At 45.4% G+C, this 27800-nt stretch overlaps 1 protein-coding gene across 5 annotated transcripts in view; it reads right to left on the bottom strand.

The window, feature by feature from the left end:
- Nucleotides 1–27800, bottom strand: part of mio (GATOR complex protein mio) — a 242517-nt gene that overhangs the window by 146938 nt on the left and 67779 nt on the right. For 4 of the 5 annotated variants that reach the window (XM_077657209.1, XM_077657207.1, XM_077657206.1 and 1 more), the window contains one exon: nt 26368–26447. The exons of the other annotated variant lie outside the window; for it this stretch is intronic. In XM_077657209.1, coding sequence (XP_077513335.1) covers nt 26368–26447 — 80 coding nt within the window. The remainder of the gene's footprint in view (nt 1–26367; nt 26448–27800) is intronic. 5 annotated transcript variants of the gene reach the window in all.

The following is a 27800-nucleotide window of genomic DNA, read 5'->3' as shown; positions in this document are numbered from 1 at the left end:
CGGTGCAACTATCAAGTGAAATGAGCGCCATCACTGAGCACACATGTCACTTGTTTCCATTAACGGTCCAGCTTTTCTAGTATAGTGGAAGGGGTGAAGTTACGGCCTGCGTGCGCTGCTGTGGTTGTTTCTAGGCAATTCCTTTTATCGTTAGCACACTGAGGTCACGAAAAAAACGTACAACAGAAGCATGAGGCCAGCCAGCGCAACCACACTGCATACAGAGCAGCATGATCGCTGTTTCCTTTTCACAACTTCACGTTTCGCGACAGCGTTTGGGTAATTGGGGCTATGACGAAGCATGCAGTCTGGCGAAACCAATAAGCAAGGGCTAAGCAGACTAAGTGCCATCATGAATGCTACGTTTCGGATGGCGTTTCACGACCGACACTCTGTCTTCAACGGAGTGTGGAAGGGATCGACCTGCTCGCGTTCGAGCTCAGGTTGCTGCTCTTCAGTTCATTTTGTGAGCCGTCTTGTTGCGTTTTGTCAGCAGTGCTTTGCCATGCCGTGAATCAACCACCGACGTCACTTCCCCATACAGAGGTATCTGGCCACCTAACAATGCTTCATGACTACACTCAGTAAAATCCGTTGTCATGTGAGCATTAACTTAAATTGTGATATCAGAACATCTTTACTGAAAGCAATTGTTATTCAAAGAATCGTAAACAAGGTATTAGTGCACAATATAAAGTTTATTGCTATTACCACTACATATACCACAAAAATTGACCCAGATGACATCGAAAGAATGCACAGACTGGGTCGATCGACAACTGGTAAAAAAGCCAGACCAGTTATTGTAAAACTGCTTGACTCCCGTGACAAAACAAAAATACTAAAAAACTGTAGTAAGTTAAAGGAATCAGATTACGCTGTCAGCGAGGACTACTCGGCGTGTGTCCGTTGGTGATAATGGAGACAAAGTTTCGTTTCGCTTGTCTTTGATAAATTGCGCTTAAATGGCAATCTATTCTGTTGGGACGAAGATGAGAACTGTATAAGGCCATTGGAGAGCAAATCTAGTTCTCCTGTCGCCTCAAAAAACAGCCAAGACGAAGGCACGGCACTACGCCCACGCCATCCCCAACAAAAACCGAAATAACATTTGCAAACACAAATGCTCGTAGCTTCATGAATAAACTTGACTCCTTAGAAAACATACTTATCGGCATGAAACTAGATTTTCTGGCTGTGACAGAAACATGGCTGACACCCGATGTGCTGGACACAGAAATTTCACCCCCAAATTACGCAATTATTCGAAAGGATAGACGGAGCCGTGGGGGTGGAGTGGCCATTTTCATCAATAAAAAAATACAATTTACACCACTTCCCGATGTTGAAGGTGTTGAAGCAGTCTTTTCCAGGCTAGTATCAGGTCCACATATGTTCGTGGTAGGCTGCGTTTATCGAAGCCCCTCTTGCGATCATGAGTATATGTTAGCTTTGCACAGCTATATGCAACGTTTTCTTTTAGGAACGAGACTGATATTGCTAGGGGATTTCAATCTTCCAAATATCAACTGGCACACAATGCAGCATAGTTCCGCTTCCTCAGATGTCTTACTAGATATCATGCTTCAGTTTAACCTCACCCAGATAGCAAACCATCCGACACGTGTAACAGGACTGTCGACTAACACTCTTGATCTGACATTTCTTAGCCACCATTTTGCTCTCAGCAGAACTAAAGTAGACATTCTTGATGGAATCTCAGATCACAAATTAATCTTTGGCAGTAACCCCATTGTCGGCACGCTGTCATCCCCGCGATCGCAAACTAAAGTTCTTGACAGTGACTTTACTAGGGCTGACGATTGAAGCATTCTAGATCACCTGTACTTCGAGTTTGACTCCTTTTATAATCTTGCATGTCGCACAACTGACAGTGACACTTTATGGGAATCCTTTAAAAACATTGTATTGCATTCCATTCTGAAATTCGTGCATTGTAGAAGCAAAAAAGTAGAGACACGCAACCCTTGGATAACACGTGACGTTATACATGCTAAACGCAAAGTAAATCGACTGAAAAAAGCTCTCAAATTAAAATCTTGCACCAAAACAAGGAAAAACCTCACCTTAGCAATACAGTACATGAAAGGTCGACTAAAGGCCGCTAAATCACACTATTTTACTCATACGCTAAACAATTTTATAAGGACATCCCCAACAAAATTTTGGAGCTACTTAAATCCTAAGAAAAATACTGATAATCCACTCTCGGAAGAAGAAAGCTTTGAGTTTGCCAGATCTTTGAATGATTATTTTTCCTCAGTTTTCGCTAACAACAACGGTACTCTTCCTCCCTTCAGCCATTCGGGAACGAAACACATTGAACCACTAACTGTTACTGATTCATGACTGAAGAAAAAGGAACGCCGACCAAAAGGTTGTAGTTTAAAACGAAGACGTTTCGGCTTCCATACGGAAGCCTAGATCACTGGGCGGAAAGCCAAAAGCACAAAGCTTAAGTACGTCGCAGTAATTGCCCCAAGCATCTTGCGTACGTAGGCGGGAGATTGCCTGCGTTGTGGTTAAGGGTTTTGTCTGTAGTTTGGATTATCAGGGATTCCAGATATCGACGTGACAGCCAATTCTTTTCTCTTGCGATGACTGATGCTTCTTCCCAAGCTATATTGTGCGTCGTGGCTTCCACGTGTTCCGCAAGTGCATTAGATGCAATCTTTTTGTTCCTGACGTCGTTCTTGTGGTCCCTCAATCGCCTTTCAAAATTCCCGCTCTCGCCGATATAGCAGTAGTCGCAGTCTGCGCAGGGATTCTTATAGATGACGCCAGGAAACTTCTCTTTCTTTATCTTGACTTTGGCGGCCACCAGCTCATGCCTCAGCTTGCACGCAGGAACGTGAGCGACGTGCACACCGTATGTGCGCAGAACGCGAACCAAAGATTCGCTCACGCCCGGCACATATGGGATAGCGGCTCGGGCTCGGCAAGGAGGAACAACTGGTTCTGATGGGCGTGAAGACCGTTTAAGAACAGAATCCACGAAGTGCTTGGGGTAGCCGCATTCACTCAATTCTCAGCGCACTTGGCGTAGGTCAGCAGCCCGATCTTCTGGCCTTGGGCAGATGTTTTTGGCACGTCGGACGAGGGAAGCCACGACGGAGCGTTTGTGGAAAACCGGGTGGACACCCGGTGTTGTTTATCGGCCAACTTCTGAGTCTATACAAGAATTTTGTTTTTCTTGATAATATATTAGATATGCTGTCTTCTGATAAGGAACCAATGGTAATTATGGGCGATTTTAACATAAGTGTGTTGGAACAATCACCGGCAACGTTATTTTCTCGACATATCTTTATATGGTTTCTCTAACATTATTAATGTGCCTACACGTGTTACTAGCTCAAGTGAGACCCTAACTGATTTATGCAAGACTAATTGCAACAAACAGGACCCGACGTCAGGTGCCTGCCTTGTTAAGCGATTTTAGTGACCACCTGTCAACCTTTTGTTTTATTCCAAGATCGCGTGCACATATCACTACACCTAAATCCCCGGATATTACGGTTCAGCCTATAACACAGGAAAAAAATTGAACACTTCAGAAACCTGGTTTGCAACGTAAATTGGAACGACTGTCTTTGCAAAATTGACCCTAATCTAGTATACAATATGTTTATAGAAAAAATAATAGAGTTGTACAATTGCGCTTTTCCTATAGCAATCTTAACTAAGTGCAAAAAAGCACGAAAACCTTGGATTACTTCTGATTTAGTAAAGCGCATTAGAGCCCCAAACCATCTGTTTGTCAGATTTATAAAAATAAAAGGTCTGTCAATTCTAGAACAGTATAAAAAAAGTTAGGAATAAATTAGGAAATCTCGAATCCATTACAGTGGAAGGTTTTTCAGAAATTTACTATGACCGCAGAAAACCTGGTGTACTGTAAAGGAACTTCTGCAAAAATCGCAAACACATATCCCGGTTGAAATGGAAATAGAGGGGGAGGCCCTAAGAGGTGAAGCTCTTGCCAATGTAATGAACAAACACTTTTTAACTTTTGGAAATTCTGATGGGGCTGACTCCGGACATTTTGAGAAATACTTGGAGCATAGGCTAACAGATACCATGTTTTTGTCTCCAACTAGCCCTGCAGAAATGTGCAGCCTAATATATAGTTTAAAAAACAACTGCTCCTCTGGTTATGATGGTATCAGAGTAGCACCAATAAAAGCAATTTCTGACTTAATATGTGATGTGCTCTGTCATATAGCAAATCTTACTTTAACAACGGGCATTTTTCCAGAGAAAATGAAAATAGCGAGGGTGGTTGTTCTTTACAAGGGCAGCACGGTAAATGATCTTTGAAATTACAGGCCAATTTCAGTACTTCCGCTGTTTTCAAAAAAATATTTGAAAATGTTATTAATTCTCGGATTACTAGTCATTTACAGAAACACAGCTTGATATGCAGCAGTCAATATGGGTTTCAGAAACATAGGTCAACTGAATCTGTCTTACTTAGTATAAAAGAAACACTTATTCATAACATAGAAACTCGTATTTCTACACTGGGCATATTTTTAAACTTCAGCAAAGCGTTCGACTCTATTAAACATGAAATACTTATTAAAAAACAACCGTTCTATGGAATAACAGGTGCTCTACTAGAAAGTTATCTCTCAAATCGTTCCCAATATGTAGTTGTCAACGTTAAATCTGAACTAAAAAATATAAAATATGGTGTACCACAAGGCTCCATACTAGGTCCTACGTTATTCCTTCTCTATATTAACGACATTGTATCCATTCCAGGCATGCCAGAAATCATTCTGTATGTGGACGACACCAGAGTTTTCTTTTCTACGCCTAATTTATCAACTGCAGTTACCACTATAAACCTATGGCTGACGAATTTGTCACATACGCTTGCAGCCAACCAACTAGCACTCAATATTAATAAAACCGAATATATTGTATTCTCTTCTAGCAACAGACCAACTCACCTCGCTAATCCTGTAATTTTTCAGCCTCGACCTTTAGAGCACGTTACGGAAGTAAAATTCTTAGGCGTACAAATCCGCGAAAATCTCCGCTGGACACCACATATTCACCGCATTAAGCGTACCATAGCATAATGCATTGGAATGCTGAACAGGCTTCGCCCATTTCTACCGCTCCGGCTAACGCGCCAGCTTTATTTCAGTGCAGTTCATTCCAGGCTGCACTATTGTTTGCTTATCTGGGGCTTTCAAGATCAGTTTTCCCAGTGGGAAAACTGACCTTGAAAGCCTTTTTTTATTGCAAAAGAAATCTATTCGCTTTATTGAAAATTGATCAAGATATGACTCCACATCTTCTTACTCCAACAAAAACCGAATACTACCTATACAAACATTATATTATGAGCGACTGTCTCAGGTGGCATTCTTGGAACTCATAGCCAATCAGCAACAATTTTTTTCTAAATACATGACCGATCAAACACGATACGAGTTTAGACGCACAAATATGCAGAAACCAAGAAAGAGAACAAACTACGGTATGCAGTCTTTGAACTGGCAAATCCCAAACCTTTTGATCTCCTATCCCGAGTTAATTGATATTATGGAGAAATGAAATCTAAGGTCTGACGAAATCTCATCTGGTCGGGTAGTAAGTAACTCATTTCAACAGAAAAAAGGCAGACGCCGACCAATGGTTTTGTCAAAACAGACGTTGCGGCTTCCATACGGAAGCCTTGTTCACTAAATTTTTATTGTAGAGCCGCGACGCTTAAATAGGTTTCAATAATCGTCCCAGGCATCTTGCATACGTTGGCGGGAGATTGTGGATGTTACAATTAAGTCTTGTTTTTATGTGGTCTGAATCACTAAGGGCTCGAGATACTGGCGTGAAAGCCAGTTCTTTTCTTTGGCGATGATAGAAGCCATTTACCAGCAGATATCATGGCCTGGCGATATGGCGTGCTCCGCAAGTCTGTTGGAACTGACTTTCTTGTTCTTCACGTCCGACATGTGTTCTTTCAGACGCTTTTCAAAATTCCCGCTCCCGACGATGTGAACATAGCCGCACTTGGCGCAGGGGATTCTGTACACAACACCCGGAAATTTTTATTTCTTTAGTTTGTCCTTGACATTCACGAGCTCGTGCCGTAACTTGCGGGGGGGAACGTGGGAAACGTGCACGTCGTATGTGTGCAGGAGACGTCCAGTGCTTAACTTATGCCCGGTACATAAGGTATGGCGACACGTGCTTTGCAATGGCTGCCGACCGGTTCCGATGACCGCACCGAGCGATGTTCAACGGAGTCCAAAAAATTCCTAGGGTAGTCGCAGTTCATCAAATCACGACGCATTTGTATCAAGTCCGAGGCACTATCTTCAGGTCTTGAGCAGATTTTTCGGGATCGTTGAATTCGCGAAGCCACAACTGCACGTTTGTGGCATGGCGGGTTAACAGAGTTAAAATGCAGGTCGTTGAATTAGCGAAGCCGCAACTGCACGTTTGTGGCATGCCGGGTTAAAATGCAGGTATACCTGCATTTTAACTCTGTTAACCCGGCATGCCACAAACGTGCAGTTGCGGCTTCGCTAATTACCTGCATTTTAACTCAGTTAACCCGGCATGCCACAAACGTGCAGTTGCGGCTTCGCTAATTCAACAATCCCGAAAAATCTGCTCAAGACCTGAAGATACGATCCCGAAAAATCTGCTCAAGGCCTGAAGATAGTGCGTCGGACTTGATACAAATGCGTCGTGATTTGATGAACTGCGGCTACCCTAGGAATTTTTTGGACTCCGTTGAATGTCGCTCGGTGCGGTCATCGGAACCGGTCGGCAGCCATTGCAAAGCACGTGTCGCCATACCTTATGTACCGGGCATAAGTGAAGCACTGGGATGTGTCCTGCGCACATACGACGTGCACGTTTCCCACGTTCCCGCCCGCAAGTTATGGCACGAGCTCATGAATGTCAAAGACAAACTAAAGAAAGAAAAATTTCCGGGTGCTGTGTACAGAACCCCCGCGCCAAGTGCGACTATGTTCACATCGGCGAGAGCGGGAATATTGAAAGGCGTCTGAAAGGACACGTCAGACGTGAAGAACAAGAAAGTCACTTCCAATGCACTTGCAGAGCACGCCATATCGGCAGGTCATGATATCTGCTGGGAAATGGCTTCTATCATCACCAAAGAAAAGAACTGGCTTTCACGCCAGTATCTCGAGTCCTTGGTGATTCAGATCACCGAAAAAAGACAATCGTAACATCGGCAATCTCCCACCAACGTATGCAAGATGCCTGGGACGATTATTGAAACCTATTTAAGCGTCGCGGTTCTACAATAAAAATTTAGTGAACAAGGCTTCCGTATGGAAGCCGAAACCTGTTTTGACAAAACCCATTGGTCGGCGTCTGCCTTTTTTCTGTTGAAATGAGTTATTATGGAGAAATCTTCCTCTCTCTTTGCTTTTCGTAAGCGGGCGAAAAGTTACTTTCTGGAAAATGCACTATAATGTTTTTTCTGCTTACATTTTTCTATTGATAGCACATTTGTTTTATTTTCTATGTACATAGTTTCTATGCATATGTTGGATCTGTGACTGCTCTTGCACTGCTGTTCTGTGATTTTTTCTTTTGATTTTCTACGTATACAATTAGTTTCTATAGATATGTTTGATCTGTCTTCTCTTGCACTGTCCTTTTCTGTGATTTTTTAGACGTGTTTCCTGATTAATAAGAATAGAATGAATGTTTATATTGGACAGTTGTGCCGTACAAATACTTACATTGTGATCATTATATTGTTTAAGTATGTGTATATAAGTGCTCCTTGCTGTTGTGTTTGAGTGGTGCTTAGGGCCCAGTCAAGCAGATTGATTTCGCCTTTTGCCTTTTGCACCAAGACACTGTGTCGTCTGAATTTCTTAAATAAAAAAAAAAAGCTTGAGAGAAATTTCAGTCTACAGGTAGCGGCATACGTGTACTGTTGTCGCAAATTTCATGCTTCACAAAAATAATACATCGCACAGAATCATATCTTCACTTCTCATGCCAAAGAGGGACCCTGTGCTTCGTGGTGTAATGGCAATAGGTAACCAAAACCGAAGGCAGCTGGATCGAGTCTGCATGGAGGAACAACTTTTTTTTTTCTATTTTTAAAAACCACTCTCATTTCATAGTTGGCTGCGACTTTGCTTTCAGTGCCACCCAGTACGGGTTGGCACTCGACCCGGGCTCCTGATTATGAATGGCAAGGAGGAGAGTCAGGATGAGAGAGAGAGTGACGACCTCGCTAATATGACAAGGAAGTTGGAAGATCATTGGCCAATAGCCATCTTGCAAGTGACATAGCAATGACAGTTGGCTGACTGTTCACGTTGGTGCGGCATGACATAGATGCCTACTCTTTTGACATGGTGTTGGCCTAGTGTGACAGTGCCTTTCACAAATGAAAAAAAGTTACTGGCGTTTACTAACAATATTTACGTAAACCAATCACGTATGGTTTTGTAAGTTCCTGGGTAATTTCACCTCAAAGATTCATCAGCTGCACGGCAGTTGTTATATATAATACAGATCTATTTGGGCAATAAACCCAATTTATCGACCCTCTGTGCCATGCTGGTGAGCCAACACACCCACTATGGTGTCCCTTGTGCACTTACACCTTCTTAGGCTTTAGCTAAATGGATGCAAGCATTGCGTATCCTGAACACATTGACACTGTGTTAACATTACTATAGGGCAGCGCTTAACTTCAGAATGGATAAAACGGACTATACAACACGAGACGTCGTCTGTTCTGAAGTTAAGCGCTCCCCTTACTAATGAACAACCAACTAGCCCCTTTGAAAGCTCTGCTGTGTTAACAGATTGCTTCTGGGATTAATACTAAAAGTAGAGAGTGATATAGCTTTTCTACAAGCACGGTAGGCAAAACTGAAAGGAACATTAAAATCTGTTCTGTCTTATCAGAAGTTCATCTTAGCAGAAGTGCCTCCCAAACAGATATATGGGCATGCTAGGCATGACCCATGTATATACAGGGCGTCCCAGCTAACTTGGACCAAGATTTGAAAAAAAGCCAAGCGTTCTTCACAACTGAAATCTCCTGGTTCATCTAAAGTTACAGTACCATTTTTTAGATTGTTCTAATCATTCGAGATAAATTAATTAATTTTTAAAATATAGCTTCAAACGTTCAGGCATCAACAGGAAAGTTGAGGAGCTCCAAAAATATTGCCCAACCCAGGCACTTCCAACACAATTGCCTTAGCATGGCCGTTTTTATTCGGGATAAACAAAAGCCTGCAGAGTTTAAAACTTACCACGTGACAGCGTGCTCCATGCGCCTGAATGCACCGCGATTACAGCGCTCTCATCCGTGATTTGTAAAAAACATTGCCAGCGCGGCGCCTTCTCTTTGCTTAAGAGAAACGGCTTCTACCTTTGCTCGGCTTTGACGTTACCGGCGGCGGCTGGCGACGCATTGTGCATTCTGCTAGCATGATAGCGCAATTATCACTGCAGAAACGGGAGCTGTACTTTCTTTCAGCTCCCACCCGAACCCACTGGCGCTTATCTTGGAACAAACCACAACTTCGAAGCTCTGTCGTGTGCAGCACAAAAGGCGCGAAGCGAGCGATGTTTCTTACAATGCACGAATGAGAGCGCTGCAACTGTAGTGCGTTCAGGCACACAGAGCGAGCTGTCACGTGGTATATTTTAAACTCCGCGGGCTTTCGTTTTTCCAGAATTAAAACGGCCACACTAAGTCTATCTCGTTGTAAATGTCTGGGTTGGACAATATTTGTGGAGCTCCACAAATTTCCTATTGACACCTGAACATTTTAAGCTATATTTAAAAAGTTAATTTTAATTTATCTGGAATAATTTTTCAAGTAAGACGATAAAAAATGGTACTGTAACTTTAGATAAACCTTAACAACATACACGCAATTTCAGTTCCGAAGAACACTTAGATTTTTTTTCAAATTCTGGTCCAAGTTAGCTGGGACACCCTGTATATAAATAAAATTGCTTTGCTAAGAAGAACCTTTATTACAGTGCATTAGGTGAGCCGAAGACTTAAGGCATGAAACAAGCTCTCATCATCCTTCTTGAGCATGGCATTAATCTAGTTTTAAATTTTTCACCATCTCCTTTTCTTTCTGTATTCTGCAGAGGCTAATATTTGTGTCCTTTTTTCCAATTACTGCTTTCCCTCCAGCTCTGAAGGTGCTCTCTCTATCTTCTTGTTCCTTCCGCAACATGGGTGCTGCCAACTCTACAAAACAAGTCCACCACTCTCTCTTCCGTCCACTGCAGGCAATGTGCACACGGCGCTGGTATAAACCTCCTGCATGTTTGCACTGCCAACTCTACAAAACAAGTCCACCACTCTCTCTTCCGTCCACTGCAGGCAATGTGCACACGGCGTTGGTATAAACCTCCTGCATGTTTGCAAACAAACGAAGTGGCGCTGCAGTCGCTAGTGGGATCGCGGTAGGCAAAAAGCCAGGGAGTGGCGTCGCGGAGAGGTGTTGAACGCGGGTTTTCAAGGCTTGTAGGCGCGCTTTCAGTTTCTGCGAAGCACAGCAATAGTTGATGCTTTCAACTGTAATTTCTCGAAGTACACGAGCCCGCGTTGGCCACGTGCGGCGTATTCAGAAAAATAGTTCGCCACTGTGTGTTGTATATATGGTCAGTAGTAAACAGAAAGCGTTTCTGCTGTTGATTTCTACGCTAGGTATTGAATAAAAGTAACAAGTTTTTGACACTCTGCACTTGCCGGAATGATTTTACTTCGGGACAGTAGTGAGCGGAAGTGCTGGTGTTGTTTCGGCGGGGCAGATTGACGTGCGCTCACCGTCTGTTGACACACGTGTCGCGCTGTGCGAAAAGTGGGGACAGTGTCGTGTCTCCTCTGTCTCGCTTACGCGCTGTATTTAGCCGCAGGATCACGCACCAGCCACGCCCTGGTCGATTTGGTGAAAGTTTTTCATTTCTGGAATTATTTTGTCGTAGCACTGAGGTCTTCTGTTGCGTGCACGAAAAATTATAGCAAATTATTCAGTAGAAATTCATAAATTGCACTTTCTAGATGTGTAGTCGTAGAAAATTGTGAGGTAATTTCCTTGATTTCTTTGAGGTTTTCTTTGATTTCAGTGCCGCATTTCTGTGACCAAAGCGAAAGCGAAGAGGCCATAAACGGGGGATTCGTTTTCTGACCTTTCACATTTTCTGCGATTGGCGCATCAGTCACACCTTCTTAATTTCGTAACGCATGAAAATAGAATGATTGTATTTGTCGCAAATGATTCCTGAGACTTTGAGGAGTGTAATAAATCCCGATATTTTTTCCTATACACGTGCAGTACTATGTTAGTTATTTTTGTAAGAAACGTTTTCATGTTACTATGCGTGCATAAGTACTGACCGTATAAAAAAAAGAAATAATAGCGTCATAATACAGAAAAGGGCTTTGTGAACAAGCTGGCATAAAAAAATTTGCACACTTTACACTCAATTATTTAAGACCTTGGGTTACTTGACGAGGGGGTTAAATAAAGTTACCCAAGAACTGCACCAGGTATAGCTAGAAATAAAAGGCATTATACTGTAACTAGCGTGGCAATTTCATATTTGCACCAAATTTAGTTACATATCGCATGCATAAATAACAAAAACACTTTTCATTGCCACGTAGATCCCCTCTCAATCTTGCCAGATACGTGTCTGTACGTAGCACGCCTGCAGCTGCTTCTTTCCAAACGAGCTTCGCGATCATGTACTACCTCATGAAACATGACACATGTATGATGCAATGAAGGAACATGCGGCTTTCAGCACACTTAAGGTACGTAAGACACGCACGCCAACTTGACCGCGCAAGATTGACACAACTTACCAGACTTCTTTCTACTTGAGTCAAAAAATTACATCGGTCATATTAAGCAACAGTTTCAATTAGTAAATATTAAATTTCATAAAACGCGCCGTTAAAACATGCTGTGCTATTAAGAAAAGAACGCATTCCTTGGGGGCGAGTGAACCTGCATGCCGGTGCCCCGTGCACACCGGGTGAAGGTGATAAATTCGTGCGCAGCTATATATGTGCTTTTTTTTTTCCTTGTGCAGTTACAAGCGTACTATGCTGACGTTCAGGTGAATGAACGCAGCAACTTGCATGCTATTAAGTATATTGAGTGGCAGTGCCGATCGACTCCCAGACTTCGCGCTTTACTACTGCGGCCCATTCCCTGTTAGCCGGCTCCCTAATGCGGTATTTATCTGCGAGAAACCTATTGAGGCTAATTTAAATTTCATTTTATGCTACCACGTGGATCCAACAGTGACGTAGCTGGTCAATACATGCTGCTTCCGCAGTGTGCAGGCTTGATGCAGCCGCCAGTAGCTGCGGCATCTGCGGTATGCACGGGCAGGCGGAACCTGTTTTGCCTACCATGCGAAAGTCGCTGCTGACATCAGAGCCACCGCATCTTCATGACGTCGCGGGGTGAAGGAGGTCTATATGTAGCCATCGCTGTGCCACTCTAACATGCATTGCCTTGAACGCCAGCCCAGCATTTGGCTCCCAACTGTTTGTTGAAGCTTGGAAAAAAAAAAAAAAAACACCTTGGCGCAAATAAATTCACACACACAAAACAAAAGAGACAAGGAGACAATGGACAGGTGCCAACTTCCAACTGTTTATTGCAGAACCAAAACCACATAGATTTATAGCCTCAGGATACGCCCTCTTTTTTCACTCCACGTGCCTTATCGTAGCCATAACTTATCACCTCACGTTATCAGTTTTGCACAGAAAATCGTACTCCGCCGCATACAAATTGACAGAAGTGACACTCACACACAAAGCTGCCTTTTTCTACATGTGAAAGGCTTCCAATAAAAGCCTCGCCTGTTTACTCTTGCTCCTGTCGAGAATCCTTGCCTTTTCCAGTCGAGGTTCACATTTGCATGTGTTAACATGGCTGACCAAATTGGCATATTTATCTTTCTTATTTTCTACCTTTTTGCAATGTTCCCCAAGGCATTTGTTGATGCACCTCCCCGTTTGCCCTATGTAGGACATTCCACAGGTCAGGGGTATCTCGTACACCACTCCTTCCATACAGCGGATGAAGGCATGCTGATGTTTTATACTGCACCCAGGGCGCTCAGTGCCACAAATCCGGGGTATAATTTGTTCAACTTGTTTGGGACTGAAAAAACTAGTGGCACCTTGTGTCTGTTAGCCACCTACTTCAGATTGTGTGACATTTTGTGCACATAAGGCATAACTTCAGGTTTTACCACAGGGCCCCTTCCTTCGGGATTCTTTGGACTGCTGCAGCGTTTTGTTTTTTGGAGGAGGGCTTCAGCGACGGCAGTCAACACTACCGAGGGGAAGCCAGCAGCCAACAGGCGGCCAATCTGATTTTTTAAGCTATCGTGCATTTGGTGCGGACAGGACTTTGAAAGCGGGGACTCAATGCATAAAGAGGCGAAGGCACTCTTCACAATTTTTGAATGCGCCGTATTGAAGGGCAGCAGTTCCTTGCTAGTACGGGGAAAGTAACCCCAGCATAATGGTCCTCCCGGAACGCTAAGCTTAGGTCTAAAAATTGCAGTTTTTTCTCCCTTTCAATTCGCAGTAGCAACAGAAGCAGGGAGCTGGCTTCACATTTCCTTTGTTAAAAAGTGCAGAAGTCCATTAACATATGCGAAGGGAAGTTTTCTGAGAGTCCCCATCACCGCTGTCTTTGTGAGTCGGATTTTTTAAAACTTTCAAAAGCACTGCGACACGGGACACAAAGGACAGGGGACACAGGGGGCACGAGTGCTTGTCCTTCGTGTCTTTCTCTTTGTGTCCCCTGTCGCAGCGCTTTCGAAAGTTTTCAAAAATGTACCAACTAGCTCAACTGTCCGTGTTGTGAGTCGGATGTGTCATCGCTAAGCGTGGCGCACGAAAAGGGGGGAGACCGATCTTTGTCGTCGTGAAGTGGCTGGTGGGCTGTTCATTGTTTGGGCTAGGGGTTTGGAAGAGTGAAGGGAAGAAGTTGGCGCGACAGTGCGGGGTCAGTCTAATTTGTTCAGCACAAAATTCTAAGAAAGTTTAGCATGAGCCCACTCTTGCCGTCACAGAAGCAAAGCCTGTTTCCTTGCATTTCCTGCCTAACCTCTACTGCGGTGCTACAGGGCGTTGACAGCGGTCCCCCCTCCCTCGGGGCCACCTTGAAGTCAAATGGCGATATTCCAGACATTACTCAGAAGGGGGAACCCGACTGCACAAAGAATGCGAGAGTGTCGTCTCGGAAGAAGAACTTTTGGTTTGAAAACAAGCCTTGCGGAAAGCTGACTTGCAGATTTTTCCAGATGGTCCATTAGTGTGCAGTAGTTTGTCGCATCGAGGGGACGTCGTGGAAAAGCACGTTCAGCGAACACCTCTCCTGTTCAAAAATTCAGTTGTCAAAATCGGCGAACGAGGAGGCTTTGTGCATGCGCAGGACGTTACTGGAAAAGTGGTCCATTCCAACTGGTATATATAAAGAAGCGCTTGGAAAGGGCCTTGGGAGTCGACCTTTAGGGAACTTGGCGGAAGCTTGTACCGCGATCAAGGAAGGCCGGCGCCGTTTGTCAACCTCCGTGGACAGTTCCTGCCTTTTTGGGGACTTATTCGGGTATGTACCGCTCTATCTGCGCTTACATTATTATTATAGCTGAGTATGCCTGCTTAGTCTTGCTCTTGCAAGCACTGACAGCGCTGCAGGTCATCATTAACCACAGCGGTGGACTAGTATGGAACAGAGAAACCATGGTGCTTGTTTTCTTTATTGCCATGGCTGCGTCTTATTTTCAGCCAAATATATTCTATGTCAAAATACAATTCATATTTCAGCAACATTGTTTTGCAGTGCGTGCAAATAACATAAGGTGTGTTTATCCGCAGCTGGAAATATTGAGCTCAAATATCCCGTTTAAAAACCTTGACAGTCCACATGAAATGGTTTGTGTTTGAGCCGTGTGGTGGGGAAATTGAAGCAATCTGAGCGATGTGAAGAAGACCCTCGCCCTCACCATTTATTATGGTCTTAGGAGATGTTAAAGTTTCAATTCAAGGCTGAGAAGTAAACTATATAGTCAGATGACTATTAACCACAGCTGACTGGTATGACGAAACAGCGCTGACAAACGGGATGGAAGAGGAGACAGACACCAGACACCGGCGCATGTGTCTGTCTCCTCTTCTGTCCCGTCTGTCAGCGCTGTTTCGAGGAGACAGACACATGCACCGGTGTCTGGTGTCTGTCTCCTCTTCCGTCCCGTTTGTCAGCGCTGCTTCATCGTACCGTTCAACATGAACCAACCAGCCCGACTCAGCCCTCTCCTTGGACCACAGCTGTACACAGGCCCTAAGTTGACGTATTTATGTACAGCCTTATTTGATATACAATAAATTTCCAGAATTAACCAAAATCACAGTTCGCATTTAAAATATGACTAGTCTCGATTCCACGGGAAAAATCTTGACTGCTCAAACTGGTTTCCATTTGGTTACAGCTGGAATCAACTGGGAATTGTTCCATAAACCAGTTGGGAACTTTCGCACACATCCATGTATATAGTCTATTTAAATCTGAGAGGCAGGTATTGTGACTCAAAGCTGCGCGTGGGCTATAAGAGACACCATAGCGATGGGCTCCGTATTAATCTTGGCCAAATGGGTACAACGTGCGCATACAACGCACAGCCCATGAGCGTTTTTGCTGCATTTGCTCCCCATCGAGATGCGGCCACCACGGCCGGGACTCGATCCAACATCCTTGGGCTCAGCAGCCTAACGCCATAGCTAGCGAAACCACCGAGTAGGGACATGAAGATGTGAGGTTATCTCATACACCATAATCAGGTATCCTCAATGCACATACTACCATATGCCACAGCGATAATTTTTTTCAGTTAACATGCAGCACTGCATCGGTGTCCACGTTGTGCCGGCTCATCTGCGTATCAAATCCGGCAACCACAATCAGCAGCTGTGACCAAGTGATGGTTCACAAAGACAGCTCGCCGAAAACTGCGCCGTCCACTGAAAAGCAAGAGACAGAGTGGGCCGGTACTGTTTCCTCCCTGCATTTTTTCGTGTCTGTAAAGATATTTCTATTTTTACCATCGTGATCGAACACACAATGGCTAGCACTACTGTCACTGTTGCCTCACCAACAACGCCTCTACCGCCGCTGTGCGAAGGATTCGTGATGCACACTGAACAACCAAAACGTGCCCGAGGTTTCGTGGTGAACACAAAGGTAAACGTATTTCTCTGCATTGCATGCGCACGAATCATGATGCACTGACACCCACGGAAGCGCCCAAGAAAGCAGCTGCAGCGGTTCGCGCTGGTAAAATGAAATAGAGCCGTTGCGCTGGTGGAAAAGTCACGTTTTTCCATCCATGGGAAAGATCATAAGCGGAAGTATGGTTACAGTGGCGAGGAGGAGAGGTGAGAGCATCGGCCGGCATTGAGTGTAGCAAGGTATCATGCTTGCAGCGGCGGCGCTGCTGTCGACAGATCGCGCTTGGCGGCTTGCTTCCGCTGCTTGCGCGCTCTGTGAGCGAGGTAGTGTTGCGTTGTTTTAGCGTAGAGGAGCATGTGTTGCTATGTGACACTTGCCCACCAAAGGAACATAAAATGCTAATCGGCCGACGTGGCCAGTCATTCTAAACCGGAAGATAACAGCATTACACGCAAACGCACTAGGCGCGCGAGTAACGCCGATGGGTAGGAGGCTCTCACGAAAAACTTTCTTTAGCTATTTTTTTACCTATTTTTGCCCGTGAAAGAACGCAACAAGTTGTTGCTGAAAAAAAAGCGCTGGATTTCTCTCGGCTGTGAGCCAGTGTTTCGGTCTCAAGCAAGAAAAAGCAACAGGGCCCTAATTGCAGTACATCACAAGCTTTTATTGCAGGGAGGGACAAGTATGTGGGCAAAGCCAGCCAGTGAGGGCAAACAAGAGATGCAGCCTAAGACAGAAACTCACCATGCAAGGGACAACACACCCTCAGGTAACATGCCTCAGCTTAAGGTGCTGCATTCTTTGCCTCTTTCCCTCTCTAGCCTTGTTCTGTGCTTTTACTAGAAAATGTAGCCTTGTTAGTGCATAAAACTTCACAACATGGTTTTTTACTTCTGTGCTGTGTTTGTCGCAGCCAACTGTACTTAGCCTGTGCCTTGCCAAAGAAGAAATCAAATCCATCACACTGTTGGCCTTTAGCCTATTGACACTAAAGCAATGTGTGAATGAATCCTCTTAGCTTCACAATCAATTTCTGAAGCTCCTGAGATGGATACAGCAACCCTCCATTATCAACCTCTTGTGTGAGGCAAGCTTCCTTTGGAAGTTCACAGCCAGCTGGAAGGAGCAGTGCTCTAGAGCAGTCATGACACTTTGTTTTGCTGAGCATCTTCCGAGCAACATATCCTGCAACATAGTAGGAAATCCGCAAGTCACTCCTTATTGCAACAGTCACAACATGATCAGGAAGTAGGTCGCATGATGCAAGCACCTCATGAACTTCGTTCAGGCACCCAATATCCATCAGCTGATCAAGCTTTCCTTGAATGTTTCCTGGCCTTTCACTGGTTGCCGAGAGCAGGCTTTTCATCAATGAGGGCGACACATTTCCATTTGGCGGGGCCTTCGCAAAGCTATAAAATGACAAACAATTCACTGATATCAAGAACCGTGATGGTGTAGGGTGATCACTGTTGCCTGACATTTGCCTAAGGGTACAGAATAAATTTTCTAAGCGATCCTGACTCAAACGAGAGGTCATTAGGTACTTGTAATCAAGATCTTCTGTGAGGTATTCAAAAAGGGGACATTGTGCTTGTCAGTGTAACGCAACGCCCTTCAGCTGTGCCTTGCGTAAGAAAGTCTACTTTCCCTATTTGTGCTTCCCAGGCGTCTATGTAGGCTGAGAAATCTTTCACCTCAGTGTGACTTTTTGAACCAATGCGCATAGAACCGCGACTGCACCTAGATGTCATAGCTGCTATAAGCTTAGACATCTGCCTTACAAATGATGCTGCTGCTGCACTCGAGCCAGCATCGCATCGAGGTACTGAGAGGGCTCTATGCGTACCAAGATGACATTGAACGGGTGCTCAATGTCATCTTGGTACGCATAGAGCCCTCTCAGTACCTCGTCGCTAAATAGTGAAAAAGCAAAGTTGACCTTCATTTTCTCAAATGCATTCGGCTCAATGGCTGCCCTAGTTACATATGGCATTGCTTTTAGCCTTTCAACATCCCTGTTGTCACATTTCCAGGCTTCTCTTTCCACATCCATTCTAATGTATCCTTCAGGTGTGTGAAACCCTTTGGACACAACAGAATTACGTACACATTTAACCAGATGAGGAAAGTGCGACAAAAAGTGCAAACTTCTTTTGTCATCTGCAGGGTGCTTGACCTTGCAGACTGTCTTCTTGGCGGTCCCTTCGATGCCGAAAGCACGCCACATGCTCCTGTTCCATGATGCAGCATCTGTTGTAACAAAATCCACGAGCAGGCCGAACTTTTCAGCTGCTAATGTGATGTCAATCACAATCTTTGAAAGAACATCTGCTTTCACATTGCTATGTGAACCAAAGGTGGCAAGGATCTGCTGGAAGTTGGCAGAAAATGGCTGAAATGATACCACTAGACCATGGTCACAGGTCTCCTTGCTTTTGTCTGGAGAAGTGTAGGCACCCAGATCAACGAAGCCCTCAATAAAACCACTGTTTGTCCCTTTCAGCCTTTCTGAAAGCTTCATTTCATCTATCAGAATGCCTACATGCATTTCAAACTCATCCATGCCCTTGGTTTTTTCGGCGATTGCGGAAAACATATTCTCATTGAGGCCAAAATAGCTCTTATAGCCCTTCATATACTTGTGCAGGCAACTCTTGCTAGGGAGCACCATCACCTTTTGCTTACGAATGTACTCGTATAGCTTGGGGCTCCTTATTTTCATTAGGATGCACTCCAATACCCATTCTTGGCTACATGTCATTCCCTGCGTGCCTTTCCTTTTGACGCTTGAAAGAATGCTTGAACTTGCTGCTGCTGCTTTTCAGGCAGCCCAGAGAGGCACTTCTCCACCTTCCCCTCTGAAATAACGGCATTTTCTTCTTTCATTGCTGTCATCATTGTTTTCAGCTTAGCAACCTTCGCCTTTTCGCGACATAGCTGTAGTTTGCACGTCACAAGTTTCTTTGATGCGTTGGAAACAGGAGCCGCCCTCGCCTTCTTCTTACAGCAAGCTTGATAAACTAAAAGCTCCCACAGGTACTTGCACTGAATGCATGGCTTCTCACCTTGGGAGACTCCTTGACAGCCTTTGCTATGCAGCTTATTTCCGTGCAGTCTGTAATTTACTCAGCTGCGGCTTTGATGCAGTTCACTCGGCGCCAAGCTCTGCTCAAATCCAGGACATACACTCATTTCATCAACCAACTGAAGCAAGTTTTCCACATCTTGGGGGTCAAGCACCTCGACTTGTTTCAACACCACGCCTTGGACGAACACGGCACAGTGATAGTGTGTATTTTCCGCCGCCGAGCACAACACCAGCTTTTTAAAGCACACGCTGTCACCTGCCTGAGAAAAAACACTGAATGCAAGTGACTTGGGCGCATCCGCGACAACGTTCCTCGACCAGAATTCACTTGGAAGATTTTCACCTGTTAACTTGTCCAGTTTTTCCCAGCTGCAGGCGTAATGAATCGCTCTGCCATCCGCTGCTGTGTCGTCGTCAGTTGCTACGGAGTCCCGGGTGCTGTCAGCCATGAATGAAGCAACCTTGCATGGCGAGCCGTCGCTCCCTTTTCTTCGTTTCCCAAGCACCTCACCTCTCGATGTTCTTGACTTCCTCTTCACGGGCAGCCTCTTTGAAAGATATGCTGGAGTATTAGGAAACAGCGTGGGAACGGCGTCCTCAGACAGGCATGCCCGGCCGTGGGGAATCCTTACGGTCTCCCCATTCACAACGTGGATGTAGTCTCGCACGATGAACCTTTGCACAAAGTGCACGTGGTACCGCCCATTGCAACACTTTCAGCCTTTCTTCATCGCTCGGGGCAGCAATAGTGGAGACTTTCTTGCCTTTGTTTCTGGCGGTGACATATCCTGACGTGCACCCGGGCGCAAAGCAATGCGTTTGGCGGTTGACACGTCTCTCCATTGTTACCTGTGTGCTCAGGACATGTTAAGGTTACAATGGGTAAACGTAATCAGACAAAAAAAAACTGATTGCTAGCAATGCAGCAGAAAAACGTACAGCAGCACAGAGGCTCATGCACCTCACAAACTTTCGCCAGCCGAAGAGAGGCATCTAAGACTCGAAGCGCGCGCCACCTGTCAACAGTATGAATGACTACGACACACGCTTGCGTGCACGCCCCGCTGCAAAGCTCTCACCTCTCCTTCTAACCACCGTAGTATGGTGCCTAGCATAAGCCAGTGAAGAAGACTGATTTGGCTTGATGCGACTTTAACCGGAACTACGGGTTCTTTCGCATCCGTTTTTTTACATAGCCTAACATCATTCCTTATATATATAAAATAAAGAACTTTTGTGTGTGCTTGATTAGTTTCTCAACAATTTGTGAGTGCTTTTACGATATAATTTTTACTGATTAGTCACGCTCAAATGCCGTTTCTTCCCCCCATGTTTCGCGCAGTCCTGAGCAGTTTAACCAACTGAAACCATAGGGTTAAAATACTATTGAAACGCTGGGCTTCGCGGGATAGCTATGTAAGCGCTTTAGTAATATGATTCAACAACCGGTATAATGGCCAACAATTTCTTTAGCTTTAGGGCTGTTCTTTTCATGCCTCCAAGATTGGCATATAAAATTAGTGCGTTTCGGAGGCTCGCACTGTGCCCAGGGTATTATACCAAAAATGCCGTTCCCTCCAGGCCGTAGTCACATGCGTCAGCTAAAGCCCCAACTCGATGGACACATCCTAGACATATGGACCGAGCGCCTGCAAGCACAGGCGTAGGGTGGAGCCTGTCTGCGCATGCGCAAGGTGCGTCGCGAGCACCTGCCATGTCAGATATCTGCTCTTTCAGGTTCCTGGCACTTTTCTTCGCGGTTTAAGTTGTCCTTTCAGCGCCCCCTGAATCCCCCTTCTTGATGCTTGAAATTCTTTTGGTCAGCTCCAACAAGCCAGCACAGGGAGCATGGAGGTGGATGCCTTTTCACTACGCTGTGCTGGGCATGCAGGCGCTCTGCCCATACGCCTAGGATGTGTCCATCGAGTTGGGGCTTAAGTCAGCATTGTTGATCGCCACCATTTCCAGAGGTGCATAAATAAAAATGCACAAAATAAGCAAATAAAAATTTGATCCAAATATAGAAGCATAAAGAATTTTTTTTTGTTTTTAAGTCGTAAACACAGCAAGTAGTGAGCACCTTCTCGTCACCATCCCGAGTCAGGCCAGACGCCAAAACAGGGACAGACAAATGCACATGTAGGTAGCATGCCAGTGTGGTATTGGTGGTATGCTTTCGCGGAGTGTTCGTGAATCCATTATCCATTGATTTGGAAAAATGTTGAGGAAACTTGATTTCGCATGTTTTAAAAACCATTCACTGAAAATTGGAGAAGGAGCCCGATGTGAAAAGCAAAATGTGACCATACGTCTTTGAATTCATTTGTAGAAGCTCCAACACCGGGGCCTTCACGTCGAACAGCAGGAGGAACCAACTCTGATGAAACAAGCAATGTGCATTCGCTTGCCTTCACGAATTCAAGAAACAGATCGAGGCAGGACGAGTCAGCGCTGTACGACTGTCGGTCACTTCCAGCCGAAACCTACAGATTCCCCAGAAACAGAGGTGGTAGATCGTGCCAATGTGATTGGTTTTTGCGATTTCCTTGGCTTTTTTATGAAAGCAAGAGCGAAGCAGTCTTGTGTCACGAGTGCCGTCGACATTTCGATGAAAGAGGGGACAGTGCTGGAAGTATGGAACCAGCTTTTGTTAAGGTTGGTTCTAACAATTGGAAAAAAGCTATTGAGAAGTTCCAGTCACATGAAAAGAGCAAATTTCACTTGGCCTCCGTGAGCCGAAACTTGTCATGCCAAGCAGGCATCCTGTTTTGCGTCTCCTTTCGCAGTAATACAACAAACAGTGGGAGGAGGCCAGGGCAGCACTTCGTGTCATAGTTAGCTCTGTGCGCTACCTCTGCCGCACATGTCAAGTTCTTCGAGGACGATGTAACTGTGATGAAAATTTGCTCAATTTGCTCGATGTGAGGTCAGATGATGTCCCGTTCCTTAAAACGTGGATGACTAAGAGAAATAAATGGGTGAGCGGTGACATGCAGAATGAGCTTATAGAGATTATGGTCCATAGTGTGCAACGTGAAATTATAGAGGACGTGAAGTCTAGTCCATTTTTTGGTATCATTGCTGATGGAACAACCGAAGTAAATGGTGACGAGCAGTTCACCTTTTGCGTGCGATGGGTGCAGAGCGAGAATCTCGAAGTTCGGGAAGAGTATCTCGGCCTGTATAACGCGCCTGACAGTAGATCTGAGACCCTATACTCGGCCATCAAGGAGTTGATTTTGCGCCTTGGCCTGTACTTTCACTGTGTACCAGGCCACCGCTTTGATGAGGCGGCAAATATGTCCGGTCGTTTTTTGGGTGTGCAAAAAAGACTTAGTGATTGTGAGCCACAGTCATTGTACGTCCATTGCAGTAATCACTGTTTAGATCTGGTACTGCAAGAAGCTAGCAGGAGTTGTGACATAATTGAGGACGCTCTTACCACTGTTAAAGGGACAGTGAGGAGAACTCTATCATTTTTTTTTGTTAGCAAAATCTGATAGTTCGGCTTTTTGCCGCTTGTCCGGGAGCGAAAGATGCATTTATTTCAAATAAATTTGGATTCGAAGAAGAAAAAGTTTTTCCCGCCTTCGCATTCAAACTCGGTGCACTCTTATGATGTCACGGCGACTCTTATGACGTCACAGGATGGAGTGACGTGACACATGACGTAAAGGCAGACTCCGTGATTTCTTACAGCTAGCGGTGCGGTCTAGCAGCAGCCAATATGAAAGCTACCACCGCTGCACTTTGAAGGCATCCATCGGGGGTCGCTATCGTCGCTTCGTTTACGTTTGCACCGGCGTCTTGCCAGTGTTACGATGGATCCCGTTCCCGAACCCGCCAACGAAGTTTTCGCAAAAGCTCCGGCCTGCATTTCAGCGACCTCAGCCCCGCAGAGCGTGCGATGCTTTTGAGGGAGCACGGTTAGGTTAGGCGTTGGCGGGTCGTTTCTCCCTTCCCCAGTGAGCAGCCGTTGGTAATTAAATATCTTAACCCCAGTGCGGGAAGTCGCGAGGGGCGAGGACACGGTCGGCACATCGCGCCCAACGTAGGCTGGCCGAGGCTTTGGGGCCAATGGATTGTGATTCCTTGAAAGGCGCTGTTTCATGGTGCAGCAGGCGGCGTCCAGGAGGTTCCTCTCGATTGCAAGGGCCAGGTTATTATTTTTTTTTTTTTGCCACAAAAAACGAATGGGTGCCAAGGGCTTAAAAGTAAAACTGATGCATGACGCTTCAACTGGTTTCGCGCGTTTCCAGAGGTACGGCGTTCACTGGATCGGGTTCTCTCGCCCACTTGCATGTATACCTTCAGATGTGTACTGTGAATGGATTAAATTAGCCGAGAGCTCGAAGAGAACAGCTCCGCCCAACTGCCGAAGCTATTGAATGGAGCCACAAAGAAACGAGTTGGAGGAGAGCGGAGTCACGGTCTCTGCAGGTTCCAAATCTCTTTTAAAGCGAAAGCTTTACTGGCCGCGAACTTGCGATTTCGCCGTGGCGGTGCTCCGAGGAGGCACATGGGGTCACAACGTGCGCCTCTCCGCAAAGCCAAACCGCCGTGGCCGGGCCGGCGGCGGCTGGCGCACTCGGCGCGAAATAGAGGCGCGCTCCGAGTCTCCGCCAGTGCGCTCAGAGTGCGCTGAAGCCGACAAATGCGTCAGCGGTCAAGCGCAGTTGTAGTATAGATGGTCTTGCTTTGGCCGACGTGACGTCACCGTGCAGCGCCCACGCGCGCGTTATGCCGGAGTATAAATGCGCCTTAACAGAGTTGGCGCTTAACCGCTAACCAACGTATTCAGTGGCGGCATCTATGGAAGCCACTAAAACCCCCCACACACTCCCTGAATAAAAAAGAAAAGAGAAAACCTGTGCCGAGGCTCGGATTCGAACCAGGGCTTTTTGGCGTTTGAGGCGGAGACGCTACCACTCTGCCACGACGGCTCAAGCATCGATTATGAATAAAAGCGCATCTAGTGAATGCACTCTACCAATGAAGTCTCCGCGCTTTCGCATATCCTGGCCTAACAGAGCTAGGCCATCATCAATTCTTTTTCTTGACTGCCTTGTATCTTGTCTCCCGTCCCTAATAAACAATTTCCGTTGAGTAGTTCGAAGTTGACTGGCACAGCCGGGAACATTTCGCCGGGCAAGCGTACGAAGACACAAGTGCTCTTTATACTGCTAACTGCCTTGAACGATCAGCGACCATCGTGCCATCATAGTTTTTCGACTGTGGCGATCATCTGACCAGCCTTAACAGGCTCCTTCAAAGGTTAACTAGCACTTGAAGTGGCCCTTGCAGTTCCTCTGCTGTTCGGCGCTTGTAAATCGAGGTGCGTCAAGAAAAAACCACTGGGCACGCAAAGCTCATAAACGCGAAGTGCCATAACAAACCGAAACTCTCCTGGCCACCTGTTTTGCCACCAAGCATCGGTTTTCTTTGCTTCCAACTTTCAGGTTGTCTTTTGTCTGTCTTCCTTGTGTGATAAAAGTGCACCATCGGTTTCAAAACAAAGCTTACTTCAATATTGAACCACGCAACCTTCCTTTGTCAGCCTCAGAGATGTCCGTGGAGTAAGAAAAATTCCTCCAAGGTGGCATCTCTTGTCCTATGATGTCATCACGCTTGTACTTGTGAGATTGGCCTGTGGCGGCAATACCTGTATTTTGGTTCTTGCTATTTTCTACCCTACAAGAGCTTTGTTTTCAGTAAGGAGTCGCATTTCTGTGATCAGGAGCTGGTATTCTAACGATACAAGCCAACTTCAATTTCTCCTCAGTGTCCCTTTAAGGATATTTCCAACGCAGTCCTCGTCTCCAAGAAGCGCAAGTGTTTACGCTAACATAGTACTTCCTACAGGACGCGAGTCAGCTGTGGAGATTGGATCAAGGCCAAATAACTTACTGCCGCTTTGCCCAACACGATGGACCGTTAGAGTCAAGTCGATGCAAAGATTCATTGAGAATTACGCCAGAGTCCAAGAGACACGCAAGGAGCTCTTGCAGACACCAGGTTCAGTGACCGAAAGCAGCAAAGCTATATTTAGAGGTTACGATTGGCTTTTGCAGAAATTTGAAACCTTGTGAAGTACCCACATTTCCTTAGCCTCCTTTGGGCCTCGTGAAGAATTAGCAAGGGCTCTCAAGAGCTCGACATATCGTGCCGCAGGTGCAAAAAAGGCAGCAGAGGCTCTCTGCGAGGCGACCTCCCAGTTGCGCTCTGAAACTGCGTTTGAAAAGCTGTGGCAGCACACGAGCACAACAGCAGCGGGCCTAGGCCTGAAGGAACCTCGTAGGTCAAGGCCGACAAAACTTCCTGTGAGGTATGAGACGACTGATAGACCTGTCCAGCCAGTTGCACTTGATGTTAAGGCTGTGCTGCACAAGGAGTAAGGAGTGCGCACTGAAAATTCATTTGGTAAGTTTTTTCTTTTTAATGCTTGTATAATATGCACCACCTAGCAATCAAAGAAACACTGCATAAGGAAAACAATTTTTTTCACACAGTTAATTGTTCTATCTTGAGCCAAACTTGGATTGCAATATCTGAAAAACCTAGGTACATAAAAAAAAACAGGTAAAAAGAAACTTGTTCGAGCCCCCCCACTGAAAATATACTTCCAGCGTCCCTGCCTGCAAGTTTGTAATTGCTGCGAAGTCTGTCTTAAATGAAAAGCACGCAGAACAGTTCATATCACGCAGATTTCTTCAACATTGAATCCTATCGGAAATTTACATTTCTGATCCAAGAATTCGTCTCCATCAAGTTCGTCATAATGGAAGTTATGCCTCAAAGTGCACCCTCAAACTCTGGAGCTAAGAGTTTTTCTCCTGTCGGGCTGTGATGATTGTGCAACCTTGTACCTGCCTGGAGTACTAGCAGCAAGTGATTAGCCTAGCCAAGCAGCAAGTAAAACTAAGTGAGAAGACGGCTGTGTGAACAAACCGGTGTTTCTGACAGCCGGGGACACACCACAGTGCAGTAAGTACTTACCTGACGAGGCTGACTTTTCCAGTGTCCTGGCCAACAGCAAGCAGTATGTCAGTGCGGGGGTTCATGTAGCAGCTGTAGCACTATCGACCGTGGGCAATGGAAGAGAGCGAGATGACCATCAGCAGAACAACCTCACACATGCTATGGTTTTGCAGTAGACACTGGCTAAGAGTGCCTTATACTTAATGCGTATGAAAAATTCCAATGCAGGTAACTTTAAGAGGTCATTTCTTTTTAACAATGAAAAACCTGCGGTTTTGACAAAGAGCCACTGCATGCACTAAGAAGGAACAGATTTTGAAGAAAATGCATATCTCAACTGCCGTTAATGTCCAGGTTTAAATCGTATTTCCAGCCATCATTGCTGTGGTTGGTTGTAGTCACAAGCATCACAGCATCGAGAATGGAAACATAACTCTTAACCTACATTTTGGCCAATAAGTGAATGCAACACTTGCATGGTATACTGAGGGCTTTTTTTTTTTGCATGTTTTCTACAAGGCTGGCCGATAGGATGTTCTAGGCAGTCAAGATGCCTTCTGCTGGGGAACTCCTCGTCATGAAGCAAAACATACATGACAGGCTCCGTGGTGCACCCATAAAAAAAAAATGTTTGTTGTGCGAGCAGCGTTCATGCAAAAGACTTTGAGTCAAGACTGCAAAGAAACTGTCTTTGCAGTGTTGGACATTTTCTTAAGCTTGAAGCCAGTGATGCCAGCTGCCCGCAGTACTACGATCAATCTACTGCTTGCATCATCCGTCTCTATTTAATGACGCATGTGCACTTTTTTTGCAAAAGAAAAAAACCTATGAGAATGATTTTGCAGCGTAAACACAGCAGGAAAGAAAGAAGGCAATGCTTGTGTCAGAAAGTGTGTTAGTGATTGCCGACTGCAAATATGGTAATAAACTGCATTTTTTACTTTGAAATCGGTAGGCATAGCCGACATCAATGGATCCTCCAAGCTAGATTGAGAGAGGTAATGCCAAGGTTACATGGCAATGAAGCATAAATTGCAAGCAACAGAATGCAGTGACAAATACCACTCAGGCCTTCCAACCAACGGCGTGAACTCACTGTCATGACGTTGGCATTAATTCAGTTTTACTGAGGCCCTTTCCAGTCACCAGGGATTTCATGCTAGGAGGTTAACCGCGATGTCATAAGAACGGAATAATATTGTCACAGGCCAGACGGAGAACAGTCGTAGACGTAGAGGGGGACCGCAGAACGGCCGAGGTTTTTAATCGCCCAGAACAAAGCCAGCTCGAGCGCGCCTCACGCGAACGCGACCACTTCGTCCTCGTCACGGCTTAGCGCGCAGGTAGCTCGAGCCAGGTCCGTGGCATTAGTCCCCCGAAAAAGAAGAGCATCGTCCCGATGCGAGGGTATGTACAAAGCAGAAAACGAACAAAAAGAAACAAATTAAAAC

Source organism: Amblyomma americanum, chromosome 3 (genome assembly GCF_052857255.1).
Source record: "Amblyomma americanum isolate KBUSLIRL-KWMA chromosome 3, ASM5285725v1, whole genome shotgun sequence".
In the NCBI taxonomy this organism is placed as follows: domain Eukaryota; kingdom Metazoa; phylum Arthropoda; class Arachnida; order Ixodida; family Ixodidae; genus Amblyomma; species Amblyomma americanum.
This window is presented reverse-complemented; position numbering and strand designations above follow the sequence as displayed.